Source organism: Aspergillus aculeatinus (assembly GCF_003184765.1).
Source record: "Aspergillus aculeatinus CBS 121060 unplaced genomic scaffold BO66scaffold_16, whole genome shotgun sequence".
NCBI classification, from domain to species: domain Eukaryota; kingdom Fungi; phylum Ascomycota; class Eurotiomycetes; order Eurotiales; family Aspergillaceae; genus Aspergillus; species Aspergillus aculeatinus.
Window position 1 is genome coordinate 29,570 of NW_020291485.1, and position 19,964 is coordinate 49,533.

Below are 19,964 nucleotides of genomic sequence, written 5' to 3' on the forward strand. Positions count from 1 at the left end.
AATTATCCTGCATCGTCCATACTCTAATGATTCTTTCTTTCTCTCTTCCATTCTTCTTCTCTACAGGCAGACGCTGTCCTCACTTACTACTTGTACATATTCGTACATATTCATTCTATTAAACTTTTGACCTCACATTCCTGCCCAGGACGATTTAAGCAACTCACCCAAAAAAAATGTTCTGGATGCGATTTCTCACATTCTAGACGCTACCTTCACTCGGATGCACCACCAGGTGCTCCTGGCGCATTCCTCATCATGGCCCCCTCCACAGTCTTCTCCTACTGGCGTCGCGACCACCGCCGATCGAGCGCATCCCTCGTTTCTTCGTCCGTTGCGCAGCCCACGGCAAAAGGCCTAGTGGTATCCCACACTCCTCCGCAACTCCCCGTCATTCCGAATAACACAGCAACTCTTCCCGCTTTCGCCGACCCCTCACCAGCCGCCGAAGGACCGAGCCCAATCGATCCGACGTCGGATTCGAAGAGAACAGCTACCGTGTCAGCGAGCCCAATTAATGCGCCCGCTTCTACCTCCGCCAACCTTGCAGTGGCCTCCTCGTCGTTCGAGAATCACACCCTGCGCGACTCCAGCTCTGAAGATCGTGATCGAGATCCAGCCCTCACCTCCCAGTCCAATTACTCGCAGTCATCCTTTACAGTTTCGCGTCCGCACCATGGGGACGGAGATATCCCCCGAACGAGCTCTCCCTTTCGGCTTTCCATAGGCAAAAACCTACTTTCGTCCCATCACCAAGCCTCCGATCCCCACCTCAAACGATACTCGACCCCCAGCATGCCGTCCTCGAGTCACCCGTTCAGGTTCAAGACCTCTCCCGATATAACATCGCCCGCCGATAAGACCGCCACCTCGCAGCGCGACTACAAGAGTGATGGCGGCAGCCATCGTCGGCAGGGAGACCGGGACAATCTGGGGCCAGAACATGGCCATCACAAGTCGGGCAAAACCAGGCTGCATCTACTGAATCCCATGTCACTCCTCGCCCGGAGGCGCTCGCACCAGGGAACAAGCCTCCGCACAGCTGACACCACAAACTCCGCCCGCAACCTGGTCCCGGCGATCCCCGACGATTACGATCCCCGGATTCGCGGGAAGATCGTCCATGACTTCTCTGCGCCGCGTCCGCGTCGCAATCACTCCACGCCTCCGGTACTGCTCCGCGACGCCTATCATCAGTCGCCCAGCGAGCCGATTGCCCCCTGTGCCGATCAGGCAGCCCACGCCACCCAACACAATGAGCAAGCCAGGCGGCACACAGAATATTCACCCGTGTTCAAGGAACACTTCGAGGAGGACAGCCAGCAGGTGTTGCAAGTCGAGAGCAAAGCCTATCTGCAGTCCTCTCTGTTGACAGATCCCTCGCTGGCGGAACCCGATTCCAGCGCGCTCCCCGTGTTTGCTCGGAAGTTGCCCTCAACGATCCCGGAGGAGAGCGGGCCTGCGGAGTCGCCCGATGAGCAGGTCGGAGCCAAGGACGATACAGAAGACCAGTCCGAGAAGCAACAGGAGCCTGCCGCTGGACATGACGAGGACACCATCGAGATGATGCCTCACCAGTCCCTGGGCCTGCCCAAGCACTTCAAGAGTAATGCTTCTCGTTTCAGTTTTGACATGAACGGCGTGGAGTCGTCGGCGCAGGAGAAGCTTCTGGAGGAGAAACACAAAGAAAAGGAGGCCGCGCGAAGGGCCAAGGCCCAGTTGGAAGATCCGGGCTTCAGCGACGGCGAAGACTTCGATGCCGATATCCTCGATGACATGTACGACTTTGAAGAGAAGATCCCCGGGGTGAATGTCGATGCAGACGAGGACTATGAGTTTCAGGGCTTCTCGGGCACGGGCAACATCCTCAATAAGTCGTGGCTGGCTCCCGAACTCTCCCCTGTCGTCGGGACCCCGCTAACACCCGGGATTCCGGGGTATGATGGTGCTGGAGATTCTCCTGCTCCTGTGGCGGAAGACTTCCCAAATCCGTCGAACGGAGAGCCGGCGGCGGCTCCTGAGCATGATTCCAGCATTCAGTCTTTGCCTACGCCGACGGCATCGTCTGTTGAGACTCCGCAATTGGTTCAGAGTGTACAGCCAATGGCTCCACAGCCGATTGACGACGAAGATGATTTGTATTTCGACGACGGGGAGTTCGGTGACTTGACCACTGAGGGCGAGAAATTCGATGAGTCGGTATTTGACGATGAAACTAGTCATCTGTATGAGCGGAAGCCAGTCACTCCGCAGCCGATACAGGAGGACGAAGATGATTTGTATTTCGATGATGGAGAGTTCGGCGAGCTGACTACTCAGGGCGAGAGATTTGACGAGTCGGTTTTTGACGACGAAACAAGTCATCTGTATGAGCGGAAGCCGGTGGCTCCACGCCTCGTTTCCGACCCTCCAGTAAAGCCGGAGGAGAACGAAACCTCTGCGAGTCTCGGTGAACCTGAGGAGGCACTATCGGAGAACAATGGCGGTCTCCGACATGCTCCAAGCATAGCAAGCGAGTATCAAGCAGACACATCTAGGATTTACGGCCACACCCTGGAGGCACTGACGGACCTTGCGCCTCCAAAACCGCATGGCGGAGTCTTATCCGAGTACAACCTCGGAGCCTTCCACGACGCCCTGGCCAAAGTAGCCAACGACACTTCCTTACACGAGAGGTTCGGGCGCTCTGTGAGCATCAGCGAGCGGTCCGTGGGCCAGACAAGCACAGCGCAGACGATGGACACCCCTTCCGGGCTTATATCGGACGACAGCCATCTAAGCCAGGCCGTTGACGGGTTGGGCTTCGACGAAGTCTTAGACGATTTCGACTACGATGATAACGACGCCTTGCTGTACGATGACCCGATTATTGCCGCGGCCAACGCGGAAGCGCTCGAGAATGACGATGACGGTTTCTACGGTCAAGAGTTCGGATTCTACGCACAGTCTCTGGGGACCTGCAGCACGGAGCTCACCAACGGCGGCTACTTCGGTCCCCGGGGCGTCGAAGGGATCTCGCGGAGCTTCAGCAGTCGGGGCAAGTTCCGCGAGCCCAGTCTCACCCCCATCACCGAGCGCAGTGAATGGAGCACGCGCAACTCGGTCATCTCGCTGGCGGCTCATGGTGCTACGAATCCCGCGCTGCCGAGTCCTGGGCTCGCTCAATTGGTCGACCTCGCGAGTAGTATGGACGACGAGATGTCCCTGAGCGCGTTGATGCGCCTTCGGCGGGGCGCCTGGGGCGGGAGCAATGGGAGCCTCCGCAGCAGCAGTGGCAGCCCCCCTCCCTATCTCCATACATCGTCCAACCGCGCGAGCTACATCTCCGATGCAAGTCCCACGGTCCTGACTGCTCCCCCGGACGCATTCGGTGGCTCTGGTGCCGCAGAGTCCCCCATTGAGAGATCAGAGAAACTGCGATGGTCACAGACCTCCGCGGAACAGCGTCTGGACCCTTCTCTGGGCGATGAAGAGAACTCTTCCATCTGATCGAGTAGGATCCCCACTATGTTGAACAATTTGGGAAGTGAGATACAGGCGAGACCACCGCGGTATATAACTCATCTTGGTCAAATTCTCAAGCGATATCGGTGACCTTTGCCCTATATACATAATGATGTTGATGCCCACTATATAATACCTCCTTGCTGCGAAAGGCAGCGGCTTGTACTGTTCTGTTCTGTTAGCGAATGAAACCCCGTGATTTTGTCAGCACGCATGGTCTGATACCCGTAAGGAGGGTCTTCTGACACGACGCCGATCGAAGTTTGTTGCTCTGGGTCTGGGGTCAAGATTGAGACTAGGGCTCCTATTTGTAGATTTGTCTGAGCAGCAGGGCTGACCAGCAGCGCTGGAGTGCTCCGCGTGCCCGGCCTGCATTTGATGTCATTGGGTCCACGTGCCTTCCCGCAAAAACCCGGCCCGGGAAATGCTCATAGCCGGGTGTGGCGGTGCTGCTGCTTAACCGCAACCGGGAAGTCCGGCCCGCCACCGCTGGGCATCGCTGGGCATCGCTGGACATCCGCTGTGACTGAGAATTCCCTCGGTCCGCAGTGGAAACGGACAAAGCGGGATGACTCAGCTGTGGCTGCACCTGCAACCCCCATCAGCCACAGCTGCGCTGGCCGTCATAGCCGTACCTCCGTACTATTCTCGGCAAACCTCTGCCTTGCCTGGCTGTTGGTCTCTGTCCTGCTGCCAGTTCCAAGTTCCCTCCCATCCCGTTCCCATCTCCTCTCTTCCATTACTACTACTCCTCTCTCCTCTCTACTCCACCTTACAACAACACCTAGAGGCTTCCCCTCTTGAATTCCTTTTGTTTATTGAGAGTGTGTTCACTCTCTGATGAGTCCCGTTTTTGCTCAGGTGCTACGGCAACAATAGTCGACACCTGCTTTCGATCCTAGAAACCCTTCTTCTCCCAGCGTGCGTGTTCCTTTGGTCCGCCGAAAAAAAATCCCGCAGCGATGACCGCAACATGAAGCTCTAGCTAACATACCAATTGACGCGTCAACAGATCAAACAGCTCCCTCTCCACAACATTCATCTGCCTTTCTATCATCTTAAGCTCGTCGCAAAACGCATCAGCAAAAATTCCCGCCATGTTTCGCTCCACAGCCGTTAAGGCCGCCAACAGCGGTATGCGCTCCGCCTGCACAAGATCCATCTCCCTCGCTTCCAGCGCCAGAAATGTGTCTTTCCGCAGCTCAAAACTCGGCTTGACCACTCGCCGTCCTCTGGCGGTGGTCAACAGCAAACGTCACTACGCCCAGTCCGCTGAGGGCGTTGATGCCAACGATTCTTTCCTCTCTGGAAACACCGCCAACTATGTCGATGAGATGTACCTGGCATGGAAGAACGACCCCTCCAGCGTTCACATCTCATGGCAAACGTATTTCAAGAACATGGAGGAAGGCAAGATGCCCGTTTCTCAGGCCTTCCAGCCCCCTCCCACGCTCGTTCCCACCCCTACGGGCGGTGTCCCTCAAAACATGCCCGGTGAGGGTCTTAGCTTCGCCGCTGGTACCGATGTCACGAATCACTTGAAGGTTCAGCTTTTGGTCCGTGCCTACCAGGCTCGTGGTCACCACAAGGCCAAGATTGATCCTCTTGGTATCCGTGGTGAGGCCGAGGCTTTCGGCTACAACAAGCCCAAGGAGCTCGAGCTCGACCACTACGGCTTTACGGAGCGTGATCTCGACGAGGAGTTCACTCTTGGTCCCGGTATCCTGCCCCGCTTCGCTACTGAGAGCCGCAAGAAGATGACTCTGCGCGAGATTATCGCTACCTGCGAGAAGATCTACTGCGGGTCTTACGGTGTTGAGTACATCCACATCCCCGACCGTAAGCCTTGCGACTGGATTCGTGACCGCTTCGAGGTCCCCGAGCCCTACAAGTACTCCGTCGATGACAAGCGCCGTATCCTCGACCGCTTGATCTGGTCTCACAGCTTCGAGTCCTTCCTTGCCACCAAGTTCCCCAACGATAAGCGTTTCGGTCTGGAGGGTTGCGAAACCCTGGTGCCCGGTATGAAGGCCTTGATCGACCGCAGTGTCGATTACGGTATTAAGGACATTGTCATTGGTATGCCCCACCGTGGTCGTCTGAACGTCCTCTCCAACGTCGTCCGTAAGCCCAACGAGTCCATCTTCAGCGAATTCGCTGGTTCCGCCGAGCCGTCCGACGAGGGCTCCGGTGATGTCAAGTACCACCTGGGTATGAACTTCGAGCGCCCGACCCCCTCGGGTAAGCGCGTGCAGCTTTCCCTGGTCGCCAACCCCTCCCACTTGGAGGCTGAGGACCCCGTCGTCCTCGGAAAGACCCGCTCGATCCAGCACTACAACAAGGACGAGACCAACTTCGACTCCGCCATGGGTGTCCTCCTCCACGGTGATGCTGCCTTTGCTGGTCAGGGTGTCGTCTACGAGACCATGGGCTTCCACTCTCTCCCTGCCTACTCCACCGGTGGTACCATTCACATCATTGTGAACAACCAGATTGGTTTCACCACCGATCCCCGTTACTCTCGTTCCACCCCCTACTGCTCCGACATCGCCAAGTCCATCGATGCTCCCGTCTTCCACGTCAACGCCGATGATGTTGAGGCTGTTAACTACGTCTGCCAGGTCGCCGCTGACTGGCGCGCCGAGTTCAAGAGCGATGTTGTCATTGACATTGTCTGCTACCGCAAGCAGGGTCACAACGAGACCGACCAGCCTTCCTTCACCCAGCCCCTGATGTACAAGCGCATTGCTCAGCAGAAGGCTCAGCTCGACAAGTACGTCGAGAAGCTCATCGCCGAGGGTACCTTCACCAAGGAGGACATTGACGAGCACAAGAAGTGGGTCTGGGGCATGCTCAACGACAGCTTCGACCGCAGCAAGGACTACCAGCCCACCGGCAAGGAGTGGCTCACTTCTGCCTGGAACGGCTTCAAGACCCCCAAGGAGCTGGCCAACGAGGTTCTGCCTCACCTCCCCACCGGTGTTGACACCTCTCTCCTGCAGCACATTGCTGGCAAGATCAGCGGTGCTCCTGAGGGCTTCACTCTCCACCGCAACCTCAAGCGTATTCTGGCCAACCGCAAGAAGACCGTCGATGAGGGCAAGAACATTGACTGGGCTACTGCTGAGGCTCTTGCCTTCGGCTCTCTCGTGTCTGAGGGCTACCATGTCCGTGTTTCCGGTCAGGACGTTGAGCGTGGTACTTTCTCCCAGCGCCACGCTGTTCTCCACGACCAGGAGAACGAGACTACCTACACCCCTCTCCGGGACATTTCTGAGAAGCAGGGTAGCTTTGTCATCTCCAACTCCTCCCTCAGTGAGTTCGGATGGTAAGTTCTTGCCTGTGTATTACAATTTGCAGTCTCCTATTCATGCTAATCTGTCTGCAGTCTGGGTTTCGAATACGGTTACTCCCTGACCTCCCCCAACGCCCTGGTCATGTGGGAGGCCCAGTTCGGTGACTTCGCCAACAACGCTCAGGTCATCATCGATCAGTTCATCGCTTCCGGCGAGTCCAAGTGGCTCCAGCGCTCTGGTCTCGTCGTGTCTCTGCCCCACGGTTACGACGGTCAGGGTCCCGAGCACTCTTCCGGTAGAATGGAACGCTGGCTGCAGCTTTGCAACGAGGAGCCCCGTATCTTCCCCTCCGCGGACAAGCTTGACCGCCAGCACCAGGACTGCAACATGCAGATTGCTTGCATGACCAGCCCTGCCAACCTGTTCCACATCCTGCGTCGCCAGATCCACCGTCAATTCCGCAAGCGTATGTTCTCCTTGCCTTCTCTTATCCTGTTTCAAACTGACTCTAGTCACAGCTCTTGTGCTCTTCTTCTCCAAGTCCCTCCTCCGTCACCCCATTGCCCGCTCTGATATCGAGAACTTCACTGGCGATTCCCACTTCCAGTGGATCATTCCCGATGAGGGCCACGGCAAGGAGATCGACGAGCCTGAGAAGATCGAGCGCGTTATCCTGTGCTCTGGCCAGGTGTACGCCACTCTTCAGAAGCACCGTGAGGCCAACAACATCCGCAACACCGCCATCACCCGCATCGAGCAGCTGCACCCCTTCCCTTGGGCTCAGCTGAAGGAGAACCTTGACAGCTACCCCAACGCCCGTAACATCGTCTGGTGCCAGGAGGAGCCCCTGAACGCCGGTGCCTGGAGCTACACTCAGCCTCGTATCGAGACCTTGTTGAACCAGACCGAGCACCACAACCGCCGCCACGTCCTCTACGCCGGTCGTGCCCCGAGTGCCTCTGTGGCTACTGGTCTCAAGTCCGTTCACTTGAAGGAGGAGCAGGAGTTCCTCGAGGATGCCTTCAGCGTCCACCAGGAGCGCCTGAAGGGCGAGTAGAGTGGGGGTTTTTTTGGGACATCTTTTTCTGGGTTTGGCGGAAGGAGCTAGTTTTGTGTCAACTCATTTAGGTCTTCACTGTATGGTTTTCTTTTCCTTTGTCTACAAAGCATAGTGTACGATGGTTTATACAACAAGTCCTGCTTGCGTGGGTCGGAGCTCTGGTGTGTCGTTCTTGCACATGTCAGATGGTCTGGCCTGCCGATACCTTGCATGTGTTTAGCGCACGCGTGTAAATTAAGACATTGATATGATTTTCTCTGTTTAGTTCTTTCGCAGCAGCATACGTGTTTGGTATGTGAGACTTGGTGGTTGTCGTAGGTATTGGCACGGGTCGTGTACACTGGTGCTTGCAGTGGGAAGATGGCTCAGGGGTGCCGTTGCCATACGGTGTCGTTCTTTAAGAAATGATGACGGGGCAAAAAAAAAAAAACGCGGGAACCTTCGAAACAGATATTGAAGGTCGGAAAGAAAAGCAGCAGGCAGCAAAAAGATGGAGCTGCGGGGAATCGAACCCCGGACCTCTCCCATGCTAAGGGAATATTATACCACTAAACCACAGCCCCAATTGTTGACTACTATCACCTGACTTTGGTGCCTCGTGTACAATGTCACTGAGTAGGTGAAAGTTGCTCGATCCGGGCAGGTGATGTCATTTTCTGTGTTGACACCCGGCTCTGACTAAGACATGTTGGTGCCTGAGAACACAGGCGTCAATCACCTGATGGGGCTCATTCCTTCTCCGCACCGCAAGCCAGGACTTCAACTTACTTATCTTTGGCGCTACAACTTCTCCTGCTTTTCTCATGCCTGTTGCGCCTATGGTGATTCTCGTGGGTTATAGCATCAGCAGCGCTGTTTCCGTCTAAGATCTACTTCAAGCTGGGTCAATTCACCATTCCAGCTGGATTGTGTTGTTTCACTGAGGTGGAAGACGCAAATCCTCTTCTTCTTCTCTTATCCTCATTTCTCTCCTCCCTCCACTTTTCCTCTCTCTCTCGTTTCCTCTGTCTTTACTTTCTAAATCTCTCTCTCTCTCTCTCTCTCCTTCTTTCCCAGTTTCCTCCACAAAAGCCTCTCTATTCTCTCCCAAAGACTCTCGCGAGAAATCCATCAAAATGACCACCACACTCCCACCCAACCTCCCAGCCAGCACCTCCTCCTCCACAACCCACCCCAATCCCACAACCACAACCGCAGCCACGGCAACCACCACCACGACGACGACAACCACCACCACCACCACAAAACCCCGACAAACGCGCACCAACCCCTCGCGCACCTCCAAGACACAATCCCGGTCCTCCTTCGCCTTCGGCCACGGCACCACCACCACCGGCGGCGGCTCCTCCGGTCTCCACCACCGCTCCTCTGCCGCCGACCACGCCGCGGCCAACGCGACCACCCCGATCCCGCATGGCTTCTACCCGGCGCTCACGCACTTCACCGACGCCATCACGGCGCTGCCGCGGGAGTTCCGGCGGCATAATTCCCTGCTCAAGGAGGTGGATGCCAAGGCGTGGGCGCTGGAGGAGAATCTGTTGCAGTTGTTGAAGGCAAGTGCGGAGGCGCGGCCGGTTTCTGGGTCGGGGTCGGGGTCGGGGTTTGGGTTGGTTGAGAATGGGTCGGGGGATCGCGGGCGGAGTCTTGGGGAGGGAGACGGGGAGGGGGTGGATGGTGATGGTTTGGGGTTGGGGCTGGGGATTGGGTCGATGGTATGTTTTTCCCCCCTTACAAAATCTATCTGCACTGCTACTGCCAATACGGGTCATCGAGACTTTTTTTTTTTTTTTTTTCGTGGGTCACGATGCTAATTAAACCCGGGATGACAACAACAGCCCCCCTCGGAATCCCCCGCCAGCAAGAATCGTCGCCTCCTCTTCGACCGTGTCCGGCACACGCTGTCGGATCTGATGATGACCGCCGATGAGAAGAATCATGTCATTTCGAATGCGAACGACGAGCTTGATCGCCAGCTTACCCGCCTCGATGCCGTCTTCCCCTTCATCGCGGGCGAGGTCAGTGACGAGGCCCGCCTGGGCAGCTTGTCGCATTGGGCCTATTCGAATCGCTTGGTGGGTATCGGCGCTGGTAGCGCGAAGACGACGGACCGTCCCAGGCGCGATGCTACGGGGTCCGGCAAGACGGAACTGGCGCATGGGCATGGGCATTCGCATGGGCATGGGGCCCATGGGCATGGAGCTGGCCATGATGCGGAGGGTTCCTCGCGGAGTGAGGCTAGACGCGAGGCGGCTATGGCTAGGAGGCAGCGGCGGGGCGGCGCGGGGGCTGGGCAAGGGCCGACCCATGTGGATTCGGATTTGGATGATGGAGCGAGGGGATCTGGCGGGGCTGCTGCTGGTGGTGGTGGTGGTGGCAGGAAGGGAGGACAGAGTGGCAAGGCTAGAGGCGGTGCAGGAGGAGGCGCCGCTGCCGCTGCTGGTGCCGGAGGCCAGGCTGGTGAACATGTCGGTGGTGCTGGGCAGGGTGGCAGTACCTCCGGTCAGGCGAAGCGGAGGAAGGTCGAGAAGCCGCCGCCTGTGGATACGGGCGCGGCGATGGAGAGGTCGGCGAGCGGCGCAGGCGGTGCTGCAGGTGGTGCTGCAGGCCGGGCTGGCTCCAAGGATGTAGATGCTACTGGTGCTGGTGCTGGCGGTGCGGGGGGTGCCACTAAGAAGAGATCGCGTGCGCCGAATGCCAACGCGGCTTCACGAAAGAGGTAAGGTTGCGAATGTTTGGGGGTTTTCGTCTGATCATGCAGTTGCAAAAGAAAACAAAGTCTTCTTTGTTGCTGTGGTTGTTGTTACACGAGCTGATACTGACTCCTTGATGACCAAACAGAAACAACCAAGGCAACTCGGCGGCCGATTCGCCAATCCTCGCCCCTTCGCCGGTTGTCGCTGCAGCCACGATCCCACGCAACGCAGCCAGTCCAGGCCCCGGTGCGGCACGACCGCAGTCTTCCCGTGCGCAGCAGACTGCCGGACCGGCAAACAACGGCCGTCAGCGCCCATCGTCATCCGCCTCCAATCGTGTGGCCGGGAACAGTGAGTTTCCTTCTAGACTCTCGGCTGCGATTGCTGCAGTCTCAACTGACATATTCCTGTCACAGACAAAACAACCGAGACGAAGACCGTCATCAAGGAAAGCACAGCCAAACCGCAAGCCACCCCCAGCTCCGCCAACGAAACCCCGCGCGAGATGGCCGACGAGGGCGTGGACGTGGCGAAGATGCCTGTGCCAGTAAGCACGAAGCGCGAGGACACCGACGGCGGCAAGCCAACACCATCCATCGAACCCAGCGAAACACCAGCGCCGCCGCCGGCTGCCGCTACTACCGCTGCTGCGAATGCTGCTAGTGCTTCGGCGCCTGCACCTGCCCCGGTTTCGATCCCGAACCCACCACCCAAGGGCCGATCTTCCAAGACCTCCACCCCCGTGCTGCCGACGTTCACAGAATCGTCCACCAGCGCTACTGCTGCTGCTGCTGCTGCCGCCGCCGCCACCGCCACGACAACGACGCAGCGTGTGCGCCCAACTCGAAGCACCGATCCCGCTCCCGCTGCCACCACCACGACTACCACGAAACGCTCGCACAAGAAGAACGGCAGCGTGCCGGTGGTGGTGCCGCAGCGGGCGGTGTCGGAGGAGGAGGAGTCTCTGCACGAGGGCGACGACGAGGACGAGGACGGCGAGCCGCGGTACTGCTACTGCAATGAGATCAGCTTCGGCGAGATGGTGGCGTGTGACAACGATGCCTGTCCGCGCGAGTGGTTCCATCTGTCGTGTGTGGGGTTGACGAAACCGCCCGGCAAGAACGGTACGTTTTTTGGTGCTTGAATTTGATTTGATCTCGGCTAACATTTTTGGCGACAGTGAAATGGTACTGTAACGAGTGCAAGGATAATATGCGACGGAGTCGTAGTGGGCGTTGAAGAGAGCTGTTTTGCTGTGGTTGAATGGAGCGAGTTGGACAGGACAGGACATTGGAGTTCGGGGGGAGGTTTTCATCCATGGACAGATAGAAGTATTCGATATGGTATATACTTTGGAATAGGATTTGTGGCTTGGGTGTTGGTTCTCATCTACTGTGTTTATGGATGAGGTTGGTCGGTTACTAGAACGTGTGATCCCCGGACGGTACGCAGACAACTGGACGTTGTGGAAACTGTCATCGAAACTACCTGTTATTCTTTCCCCCGATCAATCTCAGCTCAAAAATGACACATATGGAACAGTGCTAGGCCGCAGGATCTTGAAACCTCATACACGCAGTCGATCATTGGCTTGGTATTGGCAGCCAGAAATCAAGGTAGGGCAGATCTCAACAATCCCAGATAGAAACCAGCCAGGAAAGCATATCGTCGGACTGAAAGGCAGCTCCAGGAGTAATCCGTTCAGCTCTTCACAGCTTTCAGGTGCTCCAATGTGAATGAAAACAGACTGGTGTATGTAATCTTGTTGTTTGGGTGGTCGGTATGTGTATAACAGTCCCGTGCCTCGATAGTCGGTATATGTGCTTCTGCTTGCTCACGTTAACTTGTACATTGTCTCGGCGTAAGTGGACTCTGAAAGGAAGGGGAAAAAACAAAGAAACAAAGAAATATGGTCGAGTGGGCTTGTTCAAGCTTTCATCTCATCATGGTCTTCAAGCGGCTGTCCACGTGAGAGACTCGGGGACTCGGGGCATCGAGGGGCCTCGCAAGGAACGAGGAACCGGAAAGATGAACCCGTTCTCGCGGTCGGTTGGTCTATAATCGGGGAGGAACTCCAGAAATAGGCCTTCCTTCTAGTAGTAGAATACGCTAGTTGGGGGGCGGTCTACGGAGTACTAAGTATAGTCCCAGGCAGGTACTTCAAGACCTATCTACCTAAGTTACCCTTTCCCCGGGACTTTTCGGTGTCTCCCGCCTCTTCCTCCCCCCAGTCCAGTCCCAAAGAAAAAGAAAACAAGCATTCAACTAAAATAAAATGGCTGCGCAACAGGGAAACAATGACCTTGAGGAGCTCAGGGCGGCCCTTCAAGTAGTGCTGACGCTTATGATCGAACGTCCTACGCTGGTGTCCAAAGAGGCGCTGGCTATATTGTCCACGAAGGGACTCGAATGGACATGCCAGTTAGCCTGTAAGAAGGTGTACACCTTTGGAAGCAACTTTGTAAGCTTTGTGCTTGGGTCGTCTGAGCAGGACCTTCTCCCTCGGTGATGAGGCTTGTCAAGAGGAGGTGGTATGTACCTCGCTGTAACAGAAGTTATAAGCTCGCAGGTCTCAAGTGTAAGTGTAAGCTTGGGGGATTCCTTTTTCCTGGAGGTCTCTTTTCTTAGTCTCTTTCTATCTCAACCGTCCGTCCTCTTCGATCGTCTTCTTTCTTGTTTCAGAAGCGACAAGGGTAGGCGCTGGTTGATCGGAGGGCTTGTCGGCGTCGTGCTTTGCTTGGGGGGTTTACTGGCCGGGAGCCTGGGTACTTTGCCTTCTGACTGATAGACTAAGAACGCTGTAGTTATCTGCCTGTCTGTCACACCCCCGTCGACAACAGATTTCAAGCCGAAGCAGCTGCTGGAGGTATATGGTTGGCTATTGGCTAAATGACTGGCACTTGGACAGGCAATCAATGGGTGAGAATTTTAGTTGAATACAAATACAAATGACCTTTCCATTCGATTTACGGAGTAGGCTCGGTAGACGTGCCATGTGTGAAACATGCATCAATATATGTAAAGCTCAATACAGTGCTAAGCTCGTTGCGGCCCAGAGAATGTGTAATGATGTTTCTTGGGTTGGTTGGTTGCAGTTTGCACTATGGAACTTGACAATGCAGAAGTAAGCAGGCTAGTTAATTTACGCGTTGCTTGAACCAGGGCTATTCTTACCACTGGCTCATAGTGGCAGAAATCCCGCCGCTTCTCCAACCAATGTCTTCATGGTGTAGTGGTTATCACGTGGGTCTCATATCAACTCGAATATGACTTGGAAGCCGTCAACTTCCGGGATATCCCAAGGCCGGGAGTTCGATCCTCCCTGAGGACATGTGTTTTTGTTTTCGCGTTTCCTCTTGTGATAACAGGCATGGATTCGTGGGGGTTGAGTTGACGATGTGCGTCTTACCCGCTATATTTAGATACCTCGTGCTTTGGACACTTGGGGCAGCCACTTGAGAAGAGTCTTGTTGTATCCCGGAGTAGATAGTAGATGGTTTAGCACGATTGAAGTCTCATACATGACCCTCAGAGAATCCCAGATCAAATCCCATCATGCAGCATCAAACGCCCAGAGAGACGGAGGAGTGTTAAGCCCCCACCCCGCGTCTCAACCGCTGCGCAGCCCCAGCCCCAGCGCCTTCTATCCCAGCGCCAGCGCCAGCCCCCTCCGACCCCGAAGCAGCAACAACCTCCCCCTCCAACCTCCGCCGCAACTCCTCATACCGCTCCCCGCCGGACCCCGTGCCCTCCTCACCCCCTCGCCCTCTCACCCCCGCACGGTTTCGGTCGGCCTGCCCAACCACCCACCCCGGCACCCGCCACCGATACCCGCCCGGCACAAAGAACAGCGGCAGCGCCTCCGTCCGCCACGCCAGCCCGACCCCCCACCCGACCACGGCCGGCAGGAGCATAGTTGGGAACTGCGAGGCGGCGAGCTGCGCCGCGACGAGGTAGGTGGTCGACTTGTCGGAGAGCGTGAGCGTGACGTTGGATTTGGGGGGGTGTGCGTCCGTCGGCGGGGGTTGCTGCGCTGCTGACGCCGGAGGACTAGGGTTGTTGGACGCCGTGGAGAGACAATACCGCACCGTCGGCGGGATCGCCGCGTGGTACTGCGCCAGTACCGCGAAGAGCGTGGCCGTGGGCCCCGACGGAAGTGCATTCAGCTTCGCGAGCGTGAGAGGGCGCACCAGGAGGAGGAGGAGCGGCGGGAGGAGCGTCGTGTAGGGTAGGGTGGTGAGGAGGAAGGTCTAATCCCATTTTCCGTATCACACTTGTTAGTATATCATCATACGGCGCAAGCGTTTAACGAAGCTTAAGAGGAGGATATTCAAAGTGCTGGGGGGTTTTCTGCAGCACGTACACCCATCTTCCGCGTCCCCCACGCCCGCTCCACCACCCGCAGATGGTAGGCCAGCATCGCCGCGAACAGCGCCTCCGTCGAGTTGCCGAACCCCGCTACCTGCCACGCCGCCAGGCGCCAGTACTGGCCGTACGGCCACAGGTGCGGCGTGATTTGAAGCAAAGCTAGGTGCTTGATGTCGAAGATCGCGAGCGCGACGGAGGCGGCGATCGTGTAGATGAGGAGCGCCTTGGAGATGGGCGCGTTGGTTAGGCCGGAGGTTAGCATTTTGGAGCTCCGTGCGGTCTGGCTCTGTGGGTGTGGGTGACGGTTTGGATATGTTGGCGATTTCCCAGTTCGCTGTTGTCTAAGGATGTAAGGACGATGGTTTATAGCATGAGGGGTGGTGTGGGTGTTATTGCGAGTTGATGTCGCGTGGTTGCGGAGCGGATTGCGGATGAGGTTGGCCACTGCACCTGCCACGTCGCGCCAATGACGGAGTGCGGGCCGAGGCTTAGGGGTCTCGGCATGCCGATAAGCTACTAGTACCTAGTAATCTTTGCTTCATACTCATTCAGACATAAGGGCAATTGAGGAGCTATATTTCACATCATTTTTATGTCTAGTTCTATCATACATGGTTCCCTCCAATTCCAAGCTCACGCGGGAGGCATCTCCTTCATTTCCTCGGCTAACGCGTCCTTATACTTCGTCAGCGCCGTTTCCAATGCGCGGATCGTCGGCCCCAATAATCGGGTCACGGCCTGCTCCCCGCCAGCGACATTCGTCAAGTTGATCCGCAATTTCTTGCCCGTCGCCTCCAGCACCTCTCGGGCGTGTCGCCGCAGTCGGTTCATTTCCACCTGTCGCTCCGCCTCTGCGTCTTGCTGCACGGCCTTGATGCGGTCCATGGCCCGGTTGAGCGATTCAACCAACGAGGCCACTTCCCCCGCACGGTCGGGGTTCCCCGACAGGAATGCTTGCCAGAACTGGTGCAAGAATTCGGTCGAGGTCGCATGCGTCAGCGTGAGTCGATCGTACAGCGCACTCGACAGGCCGAATGTGCCGGAGATCGCTGACACCTCGGTCTGCGTGCGGCGGTCCCGGATGGCCTCGAGGATCTGACTTGATGCACGTTTTAAGTTGGCTCGGGAGCCCACCTGGCTGGCCTGCTTGGTTTCATCGCCGTCATCGTCCTCCTCGGGTTCCACTAGGCGCCCCAGAGGCACGATTCCACCCTCTGGCAGGTTTTGGTCAACCTCACCACGCAGGTTGTTCAGGATCTGCTTTGGATCCTGCTGCGCGAATAGCCGACTCTCCTCATCCTCATCCGTCTTGGATTGCGACGAGAAAAAGCGGCTCTGGTCCTTCACATTCAGCAGGATGCGCCGTTGCTCCTCGTCGCCCCGCAGATCCCGCAGCTGCAGCTCGTTGTACGTATCATCCTCCGCGTCGCCATTCGCTTGCGGGATCGCATCGGCCGGCGCAACGTTCGCCATAATCTTCTCACTCAGGTTGTTCAGCGTCCGGATTATCGGGACCTTGTCCACGGAGGACGGTCGCATGTCGAGATCGGGGCGGTTGCCGCGCCGCTGACTGTGATTGACCTCGTTCCCTGCCAAATCCAAAAAGTGCGGGACCTGCGCATCCCGCAGATTCCCATGCTCGTCGGCCTTGAGATACTTATCCAAAATCGCATCCGTCGCGTCCGTCTCGGAGATCCGCTCGCCGCGCAGCTTCTTGAACAGCCGGCTCTGGAAGAAGCGCGACCAGAACTGCGTCTCGCTCAGCTTGGGCACGTTCTCGTCGTACACCTGCTTCACGAGCGGGTGCTGGTTGAAGATCAGCTGGATCTGCTCCTTGCTGATGTTGAGCTTCGTCACACTGTCCTCCACCCGCGGCTTGAGCGTCGACAGCACGTTGTAGGAGCCGCGCGTCTGCGATCGCTCGATCGCGTGGGCGCGCAGCAGGTGCAGCCGCGTCGACCAGAACTGCTTCATGAACTGGCCCGCGGAGAGTGTCTCGGGCTTGGTGCCCATCGACTCCATGAACATGCGCTGCAGCTGCGGGTTCGACTTGAGCAGCGACTGCTGCAGCTCCATGTCGCCCTGGAGTCGCTTGTCATCGTCCCACGGCTTCTCGTAGCTCCCTCCGGCCGTGATCGCATTCGCCATCGCCATCGCCGCGGAGACGCCTTCGTTGGAGCCTCCGCCGGCGCTGCCAGCAGCAGCAGCAGCAGCAGCTACAGGCGGGGTGGGCGCGGCCTGAGCGGCCTTCGCAGCCTGAATGGCCGCACTGAGCGCATCTTTGATGGCGTCCGCCTCGGCTCGCGCATTCGCTCCGGCTGTGAAGTTGAAGACGTACTGTTCGGGGGTGTTGTCCGGTGCGTTGGGAGGGAGGACGTGGATCTTCAGCATTACTTTGGGGCTAGTCGCGGGGGTCTGTTGTAAATCTATTTCCATTTTTTTTCGTCATGTCATTAGTCTGTCTGAGCGAAGAAGAATAGCTGGAGAAGAGCAAAATTGGGCGGACGCGTTCTAAACAAAGCTGCGAAAATACAAAAAGAAAACCCACGCACTCGTTATCTGAGCCACCGAGATCGTGATCGTCCCCGTCGCACCTCCAGCCGCCGGGATCCAGGAGACCGACTGCTGGTCCGGCGACATGGTCAGGGTGCCATCTTTCTTCTTGTACACTGCCGACCCGCTCGGAGGGGCCATCGTCATCGAGCTCGACAGCGTCCACTGTCCTGGGCGGCGTCGAGGGATCCGCCCATCGGGAGGAGACAGTCCCACGGGAGAATCAGAAGGACCGGTGCCTTCAAGACCAAGACAAGATTGTCTTTTCGCGGGGAAAGGTCAAGAGACAAACCGAGGTGGAAATTGTGGGAAAAGGTGTGAATCGACCTACGACGGGTTGCCGCAATGGATTGATTGCTGCCGATGCACGTGATGATGGATGTGAGAGGCAGGTGACTTGGCTTAGTCATGGGCTGCGCCAGCCCTAGATATCTAGATCTCAAGGGTCATGGAGCATCAAAGGTTCCAAGCGCGAATTCTGTGTTTTTGGGCAATTGATTTCAGTTATGTCTTCGTCTCTGGTGAGATGGGTCTTGCTGTGGCGTCATGATGTGGCACCAACTCTGTCACGCTCGAAGCTACTGATCTTGGTCTATCCGTTTGAGCTCGAGATAAATATACAACCTGTCGGAATTGAAGTAACTTACGCATTTCTGAAACTGCTCCTGCTACTCGTCACCAGTCACGAACTCGGAGGCACCATACCAACTGTATCTCACTACAAGAGAGATAGATGCAAAGTATGCATTGCAGCAGCGACAATCTTCATATGGGCATTCGTGAGATAACCCTCCCAGAAGCGTCGCTCCGCCAGAGAAAACGGAGACTTTAAAAAGCCTTTAGATAAGATGTCTTAGCAATTGCGACAGACTATCGCTGTTCATAGCGCTTCAGAGCGTTGGTTCTGGCAAAGCATAGTTTGCGGCTCACAGATCGGAGCGATAACTTTATTAGATCTGTAGTATTGCAGGCCTGCATGTGTAGAAAACCGTCGAATAATCTCCTACTCATGCTAGATGGTCCATTGAGAGAATTATACGCGTATGGGCTATCCATAGTTCTGGATCGAAAGAAGTCAACTCAAAAGTGGTCAGAGATTGATCGCCTGGATGCGCGGTCGCATCCACCGCAGTTTCTTGAAAGAATGATCCATGATGCACTTGAGATGCCCCGAAAATTGTATACTAGCTCGCTTATATGGCAGCCCTCTCATTGGTCCACATTCCGAACAAGGTGTGAGGTCATGTGACCTCGCGGTTTGCGGGGACGCGTCGCAGTCTCGCTTGTCCACTGCCAAACCCTCCGTGTGAGCAGCCTATTCTTTAGTGCAGAAGATACCTGAAGATCGAAAATTCACGTCAAAATGTCCTACTATGATATTGATGCTATCCTAACAGATGCACAGGTAGGTTGGCGGAGAAGCCTGGTGTGTCTCTTCTAACAACTGACGAGGGCAAATCTGATGTAGAAACTGCCCTGCACATTTGAGCTCGACGTGCCGGGTCTTGGCATTCTAGAAGGCAATCCGGGAGAGAATGTATGGAAACTTTCTTGACTTGAGTTCTGCATACTGGCTTGACTGACCATGCTACCCAGATCAAAGCCGGGACTCGCATTGACCTGCCACTTTGGTTGGGGGAGATGCTGTCCATCGGGTAAGCGAATTTTGATGTCTACTTGTTGCCATTGATTGTGGCTGTTATCTGATGGGACCGCTCTCAGTGCACGGCTGGGTACCTCGCGACTGGTGACGCTGGATCTCCCATATGCATTGTCGGATCGTGTCCTGAACGCATTGAAGGCCGATCCCCGGACGGTGGACTTGCGCTCGCTGGCGCCCCATTTCTACAGTCTGAGCGAACGGGTGCTGGAGCTGTTTGAGGAAGAGGAGATGGTGGATGTTCTGAGTAATGTATGACCATGCCCCCTCCGGGAGTGATGATGTCCAAGAGGGAGGAGGTTAACAGGATCACTCATCGTCCGACAGACATTCAAAAAGCGTGCAGCGCAGATCGCCGACCATGCGCACAATCCGCAGGGCGCGTTGGGCCAAGGGGCGGATTTCCTGCGTGGTCTGGACGAGACGGAACGACAATGTACGTTTGGTCGACGGTGCCGTTGATTCTACTGCGTAGCCTTCGGCTTTCCCTTCTTACTGACTTCGATTCCACCCAGTGTTCCGAGCTACGCATGACAGTGCCAAGGAAACCCGGGTCTGGGCCGGGGAGTCGAAGAAGAAATGAGTGAGCGGGTGGGTGAGGGTACACTAAAGAAGGCTGAGCTGTGCTCGCCGCCATATTAGAAGCCAATGCTTTTCTGTTTGTTGTTGTTTTCGAGCAATGTGATACGTTTTTTGAAGGGGGGGTTTGAAATCGGTAGATGGAAGATTTAGATCCGATCGCCACTTGTCATCAACTCAAGATTGTATAATCCACGCGTTTGTATAGATTCGACGATATGATATTCTGAAGGCAACCGAGTGACGATAAG

The 19,964-nt window shown here is 56.3% G+C and overlaps 6 protein-coding genes and 2 non-coding genes across 8 annotated transcripts; 5 read left to right on the plus strand and 3 right to left on the minus strand.

Annotated features, from left to right (window-relative positions):
• Positions 1 to 80: 80 nt before the first annotated feature.
• Positions 81 to 3,790, plus strand: BO66DRAFT_371223 (uncharacterized protein). The gene is made up of 2 exons (XM_025645442.1): positions 81 to 2,340; positions 2,461 to 3,790. Exons 1-2 carry the CDS (start codon positions 259 to 261, stop codon positions 3,487 to 3,489), a joined length of 3,111 nt encoding a protein of 1,036 aa, XP_025505301.1. The 5' UTR covers positions 81 to 258; the 3' UTR covers positions 3,490 to 3,790.
• A 422-nt stretch (positions 3,791 to 4,212) lies between these two features.
• On the plus strand, positions 4,213 to 8,272 carry kgd1 (alpha-ketoglutarate dehydrogenase KGD1). The gene is made up of 4 exons (XM_025647082.1): positions 4,213 to 4,425; positions 4,517 to 6,832; positions 6,893 to 7,266; positions 7,319 to 8,272. Exons 2-4 carry the CDS (start codon positions 4,602 to 4,604, stop codon positions 7,855 to 7,857), a joined length of 3,144 nt encoding a protein of 1,047 aa, XP_025505302.1. The 5' UTR covers positions 4,213 to 4,425; positions 4,517 to 4,601; the 3' UTR covers positions 7,858 to 8,272.
• Positions 8,273 to 8,351: 79 nt separating this feature from the next.
• BO66DRAFT_t125 lies at positions 8,352 to 8,423 on the minus strand. The gene has a single exon. It is a non-coding gene; the product is annotated as a tRNA-Ala (tRNA).
• A 1,117-nt stretch (positions 8,424 to 9,540) lies between these two features.
• On the plus strand, positions 9,541 to 12,122 carry BO66DRAFT_390703 (putative PHD finger domain protein (Ing1)). Its single transcript, XM_025647083.1, has 5 exons — positions 9,541 to 9,572; positions 9,696 to 10,576; positions 10,699 to 10,904; positions 10,970 to 11,677; positions 11,734 to 12,122. Exons 1-5 carry the CDS (start codon positions 9,570 to 9,572, stop codon positions 11,790 to 11,792), a joined length of 1,857 nt encoding a protein of 618 aa, XP_025505303.1. The 5' UTR covers positions 9,541 to 9,569; the 3' UTR covers positions 11,793 to 12,122.
• A 1,649-nt stretch (positions 12,123 to 13,771) lies between these two features.
• On the plus strand, positions 13,772 to 13,884 carry BO66DRAFT_t124. The gene has a single exon. It is a non-coding gene; the product is annotated as a tRNA-Met (tRNA).
• Positions 13,885 to 14,679: 795 nt separating this feature from the next.
• On the minus strand, positions 14,680 to 15,334 carry dscB. The gene has a single exon (XM_025647084.1). The coding sequence runs from the start codon at positions 15,181 to 15,183 to the stop codon at positions 14,884 to 14,886; it is 300 nt and encodes a 99-aa protein (XP_025505304.1). The 5' UTR covers positions 15,184 to 15,334; the 3' UTR covers positions 14,680 to 14,883.
• A 159-nt stretch (positions 15,335 to 15,493) lies between these two features.
• On the minus strand, positions 15,494 to 17,782 carry BO66DRAFT_390705 (TFIIH subunit TFB1 family protein). The gene is made up of 2 exons (XM_025647085.1): positions 17,474 to 17,782; positions 15,494 to 17,347 (listed from the first exon to the last, which is right to left on the minus strand). The coding sequence occupies exons 1-2, from the start codon at positions 17,613 to 17,615 to the stop codon at positions 15,555 to 15,557; spliced, it is 1,935 nt and encodes a 644-aa protein (XP_025505305.1). The 5' UTR covers positions 17,616 to 17,782; the 3' UTR covers positions 15,494 to 15,554.
• A 1,007-nt stretch (positions 17,783 to 18,789) lies between these two features.
• Positions 18,790 to 19,862, plus strand: psf3 (DNA replication protein PSF3). Its single transcript, XM_025644591.1, has 6 exons — positions 18,790 to 18,879; positions 18,943 to 19,011; positions 19,071 to 19,129; positions 19,197 to 19,386; positions 19,462 to 19,570; positions 19,650 to 19,862. The coding sequence occupies exons 1-6, from the start codon at positions 18,838 to 18,840 to the stop codon at positions 19,715 to 19,717; spliced, it is 537 nt and encodes a 178-aa protein (XP_025505306.1). The 5' UTR covers positions 18,790 to 18,837; the 3' UTR covers positions 19,718 to 19,862.
• The last annotated feature ends 102 nt before the right edge of the window (positions 19,863 to 19,964 follow it).